Here is an 8,437-nt window from a genome sequence, read left to right as displayed (position 1 = left end):
TTTTGTTGTGGTCTGGCGATGGAGGAGTCCAAGGACCTGCATATCCTTGGTGGAGTGGGAGGGGGAGTTGAAGTGTTGAGCCACAGGGTGGTTGGGTTGGTTGGTCCGGGTGTCCCAGAGGTGTTCTCTGAAACGCTCCGCAAGTAGGCGGCCTGTCTCCCCTCTATGCCCGAAACGTCGATTCTCCTGTTCCCTGGATGCTGCCTGACCTGCTGCGCTTTTCCTGCAACACATTTTCAGCTCTGATCTCCAGACCTCACTTTCTCCTCATTGTCTATAAGGACTTCAGCAAGATGTTCAACAAGGTTCTGCTTGTTAGACTGGTTAGCAAGGTTCGATCACATGGACTAGAGGGAGAGCTAGCCATTTGGAAGCAAAATTGGCTCGAAGGTAGGAGACAGAGGGTGGTGGTGGAGCATTTCTTTTCAGACTGGAGGCCTGTAACCAGCAGTTTGCAACAAGAATGGTGCTGGGTCCACTGCTTTTTGTTGTTTATACAAATGATTTGGATGCGAATATAGGAGATACAGTTAGTAAGTTTGCAGATGACACCAAAATTGAAGGTGTGGTGGACAGCAAAAATGGTTACTTCAGAGTACAACAGGACCTCGATCAGATGGGCAAATGGGCTGAGGGGTGGCAGTTGGAGTTTAATTCAGATAAATATGAGGTACTGCATTTTGGAAAGACAAGTCAGAGTAGGACTTTTACACTCAATGGTAAGGTCCTTGGGAGTATTTTGAACAATTAGGGTGTAGGTTCATAATTCTTTGGAAGTGGAATCACAGGCAGACAGGCTAATGAAGGCAGTGTTTGGTATGCTTGTCTTTATTGGTCAGTGCATTGAATATAGGAGTTGGGCGTTCATGTTGCAGCTGTAGAGAAAATTAGTTGGCCAACTTATGGAATAAAGTGTTCAATAGGAAAGATGTTGTGAAACTTTCAGAAAAGATTCACAATGATGTTACCAGGACTGGAGGATTTAAGCAAGAGGGAGAGGCTGAATAGGATGAGGCTATTTTCCCTGGAATATTGCTGAGAGGATGACCTTATATAGGTTTATAAAGTCATAACGGGTGAGGATAGAGTGAATAGCCATGGTCTTTTCCCCAGAATAGGGGAGTCCAAAACTAGACAGTTTAAGATGAGAGGAGAAACATTTAAAAGGGACCTAAGGGGTGACTTTTTCACACAAATGGTGGTAGTGTGTGCATGGAATGAACAAACAAAGGTGGTAGTGGAGGCTGGTAAAATTACAACATTTAAAAGACATTTTGATGGATACATGATTACGAAGGTTTTAGAAGGATATGGGCCAAATGTTGGTAAATGGGACTAGAGTTATGTAGGATATCTGGTCGGCATGGATGGGTTTGACTGAAGGGTCTGTTTCCATGCTGTATCCCTTTCTATGACTGTATATGACAGAACAATTGAGCTGATTGCTCATGAGCAGTATAAAGAGTATCAGGTCCTCACCTTCCACCCCACCAACCTCTGCATACAAGGCATCATCCTCCGCCACCTCCAAACAGATCCCACCGCCAGAGATATATTTCCCTCGCACCCCTATCAGCGTTCTGAAAAGATCATTCCCTCTGCAACTCCCTCGTCAGGTCCACATTCCCCCCCCCCCTCCGTGCCCACACCACTCCCCTACCTCTGTCCAAGGCCCCAAGGGATCCTTGCACATCAGTCAGAAACTTACTTGTGCTTCTACCAGTGTCACCTACTGCATCTGTTGCACTCTGTGTGGTCTCTTCTACATCGGGGAGACAGGACACCTTGGGGATACCCGCACCCACCAACTCCCACCGCCCCGTGGCTGAACACTTCAACTCCCCCTCCCATTCCATCAAGGACATGCAGGTCCTGGGCCTCCTCCACCACCAAACTGTTACCACCCAATGCCTGGAGGAGAAATGCCTCATATTCTGCCTTGGGACCCTGCAACCACACAGGATAAATGTGGATTTCAACAGCTTCCTCACTTACCCTCCCCCCGCAATATCCCAGTCCCAAGCCTGCAACTCGGCACAGACCTCCAGACCTGTCCATCACTCCCTCCTCTGACCTATACCTTCTCCCTCACCTTCATCCATCTAGCGTTTTTCCAGCTACCTTCCCCAACCCCCCTTCACCCCACTCCCCCCAAATGACACCCCCTCCCATTTATCTCTCAGCCCTGACCCATAAACCTGATTCCTAATGAAGGGCTTATGCCTGAAATGTCAATGCTCCTGCTCCTTGGATGCTGCCTGACCTGCTGTGCTTTTCCAGAACTACACTCATAACGATAAAGAGTATCAATTAAACACTGAATTCCATCTCAAATTGTGAACAGAAAGCAGCTAAGGATGCAGTGCAAGAAAATGGAGTTAAGGTTGATAACCTTACCAAATGACTTTAATGAATGAGGCAGTGTGGTCAATGCTTGTTTGGTAAAAATTGGATTGAGAAAGACAAAGAAACAATACATTTTTACTTAAAATAACTAACAGTAGTTCATCTCTGAAGAAATTAAGGCATAGTCATGCAGCATGGAAACTTGAAATTTACAATTTGAAAACATCCTAGTGATGGTACAAATATGTGGTTGGAAGCTCATTTTGATCTGCTATGACGTGTAGGTTGCAAACATTCTGATTCAGCCTCAGGATTTTGTAAGGGAAAGAGAGTTGGGGTCTGATTTGCAGAGGAGGGAGTGTAGCAAAAATAGAGAATGAGTTCTGGCCAACTGCCTGTTTAGGTGTTATTCATCAATGGCCAATTAGCCCATTAAATCTCTGTCGGCATTCCCTGGAGCAAATCAGTCCATTTTATTCCTTTCTCCTAAATATAGCTCTACAAGTTGATTTTCTTTAAGTGCCTTATCAGTTTCTTTTGAAACTAATTGTCTTTGCTTTCACCACCCTTATGGGCACTGTGTTCCAGATCACTTTATTATGATAAATTTACCTTGCATTCCCTCAGATTCTCTTGCCCAAAATATTCCATATAACATCCCCTAAACCTAGAGCCATTAGCTAATGGAAATAGCTTTTACTTACACCCTTATCCAAATCATTCATTCTGTGGTACCTCTGTATCAAATCTCCCCTCTATCTTGTTGTTCGAAGGAGAATAACCCCTGCTTCATCAACCCCCTATCACTTGGTTAAAAGCCTCACGTCCCCAGAGCATTTTGGTTAATCCCTTGAGCACCCTTTCAAGGACCCTCGTCTTGTTCCTAAATTAGATTAGATTACATTACAGTGTGGAAACAGGCCCTTCGGCCCAACAAGTCCACACCGCCCCGCCGAAGCACAACCCACCCATACCCCTACATTTACCCCTTATCTACACTACGGGCAATTTAGCGTGGCCAATTCACCTGACCTGCACATCTTTGAACTGTGGGAGGAAACTGGAGCACCCGGAGGAAACCCACTCAGACATGGGGAGAATGTGCAAACTCCACACAGTCAGTCGCCTGAGGCGGGAATTGAACCCGGGTCTCTGACGCTGTGAGGCAACAGTGCTAACCACTGTGCCACCGTGCCGCCCACTAAAGTATCATGACCAGAAGTGGAGAAAATACATTACTCTTGTTCTGTTTAGGACATAATTGAAAATGCAGCTTAACTTTACCATTTCAGTTTCTGTGCATCTATGAAGTCCAAAATCCCAAATAACTTTTCTGACTGCATTCTAATTATGGCCTGCAATTTTATCCCCATGCACTTGCAGGTCCCTCTTTTCCTGTAAACTGTTTGGAACTTTGCTATTAAATATGCATTGCCCCTTCTATAAAAAAGTATCTCCTCACTCTTCTTTCTACAGGTAGTCTTTGGTTTTACGTCGTCCTGCTTAATGTACTTTTATTTGAACTTTGTTTTATTGTTAGGGTCTGTTTCTTCTAATTATGTCATCATTTCCAGTTTACCATCTAAGTGTGTTGGAATTATCTTAGCTTTCTTTAACTATACTCATCAGATTTTGAAGCTTTGAAGATTGGAGATAACAATGTAATAGAATCTAAAGGTAAGTTCTTGTTTAGAAAGTTTCTTTGGCTGAAACTTGCTGTTCCAAACATTTGTTATAGGATTTGTCAGTAGTTATCTATTATTGTCTCATTGTAATGAATCGTCAGAATAACAAAATATATTGTAACTTTGAATAATTTGTGTTCTTCAAGTTTTCAAATATCTTCAAGATTTTTACAACTAATTACGAGATCAGTAGAAGTCAGGATTGATGGGAATGTTCACCTTTCAAAAATGGCTAGGCTTATGCAACTGATTAGTCTATTGATCTATCACATCAGAACATCATACATGCGCATACCTGTTAGAAAACTAAGCCAAGTGGATCAAAATGCTAACCATGCATATCGAGATATGGGTAAAAAAAAAGCACTGAAGTTCAGTTTTAAATTAGCCATGGCAATATATAAAATGGTGACACTGACTGAACTAAATGACTGCCTTTTTATCACTTGTTCTTTAAAGAAAAATAAAAGCAGGGAACATAAAACATAGGCCTTCGATTATGTGCCAGCCTTATATTCTACTCTAGGATCAGACTAACCTACATACTCTTCATTGTACTAACTTCTAGATGCCTATCCAAGAATTGCTTAATTGTCCCTATTGTATCTGACTCTACTACCACTGCTAGTAGTGCATTCCACGCACCCACCACTCTCTGTGTAAAGAACCTCCCTCTGACATCTCCCAGAAACCTTCCTCCAGTTACCTTCAAATTATGCTCCCTCATGATAGACATTTCTGCCCTGGGAAAAAATCCACTCTATCTATGCCTCTCAACATCTTGTACACCTCCATTACGTCACCTCTCATCCTTCTTCGCTCCAATGAGAAAACCCCAAGCTGCCTCAACCTTTCTTCATAAGCCATGCCCTCCAGCCCAGGCAGCATCCTGGTAAATCTCCACTGCACCCTCTCTAAAGCTCCCACATTTTTCCTATAATGAGGCAAACAGAATTGAATACAATATTCCAAGTGTGATCTAACCAGGATTGTATAGAACTGCAGCATTATCTCGCAGCTCTTCAACTCAATCCCCCTGCTAATCGGCATAAACTATTCTAGTTTTTCACTTGTATTAATTTTGAGCAATTGTTTAATGTCACTTTTTAACAGAATAGTATCCATCTGGGGTGGATTATATTATATTGATTATATTTTTCTTGAATAAATAACTGTCAATTTATATTGTGCATTAAGATTTTTGTAAGGATTTATTTGATTCTTTAAGACATTTTAACCTGTCATTTTGCTATCTCAGCATTTATAGGTAGAAATGTGATCCTAACCAATGGCTGTATTATTGGAGCATGTTGTCAAGTAAACTCCTGTGAAGTTATTCCTGAGAACACAGTTATCTATGGAGTAGACTGTATGCGAAGAGTGCAGTCAGAACGGCCACAGGTAAGATCTGCATATTGAGGAATAGAAATCCAATGGAAAATTACGAAAATTTACCATGACAACTTACCTTTATATAGTTTATTTATCATTGTGGAATTTTTCAACTTGCTTCACAGGACCATATTCAAACAACATATGGCACTGAATCACAGAGACCTATTAGGATGAGTTACCAAGATTAGTCAAAATATAGATTTTAAGGATATCTTAAAGGAGGGGTGAGAGCTGAAGAAATATAGAATAGTTCAGGGAAGAAATTCCCCAACTGGCGATTGGGCATTAGAATGCATAAGAAATGCTGGAAATGGTGATGCACAAGAGGTTAGAGACCTTTTCAGGGTGCAGAAGATAAGGAACAGACCAAGTCATGAATTGATTTGGACACAAAGATGTGCATGTTAAATTTTATTTGTTGTGGGGACATTGCGACACCAGCAGATCTGGACTTATTGTTCACTCTGGAGGGCATTAACTTCACCACACTGTGGGATTGGAGTTCCCTTTCGACTAGACAGGGAAAGGATAGCAAGTTCCCATCTCAGAAGGACAAATAAACAAATTGGATTATGAAAATTTAATAGCTTTCATGGTCACACATTATCAAATACATTGAGTTCATTTTCACAATTTGTCATGGTGCAATTTGAATTTCTCACCTTTTAAGTTTCTAGTCAAAAGCTACAGAAGGCCACTGTGCACATTCTAGTCTTATCAGGTATTTGTTCAGATAGCATGAATTTCTGAATGAAATTTAATCAAATGAAAGGAGGTGATATACTTCTGCTGAACAATATGGAAAATGTATCCTTTGCATTGAACATATACTATTCTGCTTTAAATTATGCCAAAGGAGTGAAGTCATGTAAACACTCAGTTTAAAGAGTGGGCATTCAGCCCATTACACTAATGTTGGTTCTTTGAAAGAGCAGTCATGCTTTAGTCTTACATCCCTCTCTTTTGTTCATACCTCCATAAATATTTCCTCTTTTAGTACCTGTTACATTTCCTTTAAAAAGTTATTTGTGCAAAGAATGATCCCTCCGTCCTTTCAGGTAAAGCATTCAAGATTCCAACAACTGAGTGAATAAATTTCTCCTCATTTTCCCTCTAGGTATTTTAGCAATTAGTTTGAAACTGTGACCTTCACTAGAGAAGGCCTGCATTCTCTAGTTCAGCTTTCAATTACATATCATCTCGATCATAAAAATTTCAACCCTTAACATAGATAGCTTTACCCCACCTTTAACCTATCTATGGCTTAAATCTTGGTCTGCACTTTTCTAATCTTTTGAAAGACCAATACTTTCCTTACCATGAAGCCTCTGAACATAACCGTCTTCTTCAGCTGTGTCGTAACGATGACTGTTATTGATGAAGTCAGATGTATTTCCTCCTAGTAAATAAAGTAGATTAGATTACTTACAGTGTGGAAACAGGCCCTTCGGCCCAACAAGTCCACACCGACCCGCCGAAGCGTAACCCACCCATACCGCTACATTTACCCCTTTACCTAACACTACGGGCAATTTAGCATGGCCAATTCACCTGACCTGCACATCTTTGGACTGTGGGAGGAAACCGGAGCCCAGGAGGAAACCCACGCAGACACGGGGATAACGTGCAAACTCCACACAGTCATTCGCCTGAGTCGGGAATTGAACCCGGGTCTCTTGCGCTGCGAGGCAGCAGTGCTAACCACTGTGCCACCGTGCCGCCCACTAATGGGCGGATGTTGGAATTCTTATAGTTTCTTTTGGAAAGTACAAGCCATTTTACTTAGAGATAAACTTACATATGTAAATGTCTTAAAAAGACTGCTGAGTTTATCTTAAAAAATCTAATCTACATTCAAATTAAAGACTATACAGTGAAAGGAAATTTTGGGCTTTTGGGAAAATACCTTCAATGCAAACTCAGTCATGCCTTATTTAATGGGAGAGCTTCTGCTTGCATTCTTATGAAATACTTGATTAACTCAGGTTATTGGTGCTAATGAGCAGTTTGATACATTGATGTATTACATTATGTAGGTATAAATGAAGGTCAAACTTACATGAGAAATATTCACTAAGAGAATCTTTATCAATGTTACAGTAGTCAAGATAACTGTTGTTTTGCTTCTGACAAATGCTGTTTAACAGCTTAAAATTGACTGGGTGAAATGTGGCAATGTTTTGCATTACTTAATTCCACCATGAGAAAATGAATGAACTGTTTCAATTTAATTACTTCTGTTCTTCTTTGAATAAAATCTTGCCGCTGCTTAATGATAAAGTTGAATGGTGTGAAACTTTTAAAGTTGTTATCCTGTGCTGGAACATCTCTTCAATTGGTTTATAATCTTTTTAATTACAGCCACAAACTCTACAGCTAGACTTCCTGATGAAAATTTTGCCTAATTATCATCACTTGAAGAAAACCATGAAAGGAAGTACAACTCCAGTAAAAAGCTGAATGGAACTAGATTCTGGTTCTGTGGTGGAATTGATGCATTTATTTGGTTATAAGCATAGTCACTTTAAAACAGTAACCTGTACTATGATAAATTATTCACTGCATTAAAGTAATACATCCTCTGCAATAAAATGAAAATAGGTTAATAATTGCTCAGTAATTTTGAATTTCATCAATTACCTTCTAGACTTCAAAGTTAATCTCAATTTTAAAACACAATTGTGTTGATGGCTTATCATACTGACTATCTTAATTATGAATAAAGGATTGGTTTTAATGTCAAAATTACTACACCTCACATTGAGATGGTGGGCTTTAATTTTCTCTAAATTAAATGTTATTTTAAGGGTGTTCCAGAAGTATGGGGAAAAGTTAACATTTGAAATTGAATAGACTTGGGTTCAGTGGAATGTTAAACATAATTTAAACTAGCAAGTTTTGAGAAGATTTGTAGCTCAAGTTGAGGTTCGGGATGTAGGTTTGCTCGCTGAGCTGGAAGGTTCGTTTTCACGCATTTTGTCACCATACTAGGTAACATCAGTGAGCCTCTG

The 8,437-nt window shown here is 40.4% G+C and overlaps 1 protein-coding gene across 1 annotated transcript in view; it reads left to right on the top strand.

The window, feature by feature from the left end:
- dctn6 (dynactin subunit 6) overlaps window positions 1–8,171 on the top strand; it is a 31,860-nt gene extending 23,689 nt beyond the window's left edge. Inside the window, exons 5-7 of the mRNA XM_043674021.1 lie at window positions 3,976–4,023; window positions 5,290–5,432; window positions 7,788–8,171. Of these exons, the coding sequence (XP_043529956.1) occupies window positions 3,976–4,023; window positions 5,290–5,432; window positions 7,788–7,886 (290 nt within the window). The 3' untranslated portion in view covers window positions 7,887–8,171. The remainder of the gene's footprint in view (window positions 1–3,975; window positions 4,024–5,289; window positions 5,433–7,787) is intronic.
- Window positions 8,172–8,437: the final 266 nt, after the last annotated feature.

The sequence above is a fragment of the Chiloscyllium plagiosum genome, chromosome 32 (genome assembly GCF_004010195.1).
Source record: "Chiloscyllium plagiosum isolate BGI_BamShark_2017 chromosome 32, ASM401019v2, whole genome shotgun sequence".
Taxonomy (NCBI): domain Eukaryota; kingdom Metazoa; phylum Chordata; class Chondrichthyes; order Orectolobiformes; family Hemiscylliidae; genus Chiloscyllium; species Chiloscyllium plagiosum.
The sequence above is the reverse complement of the archived record's forward strand: the minus strand, read 5'-3'. Positions and strand labels throughout refer to the sequence as shown.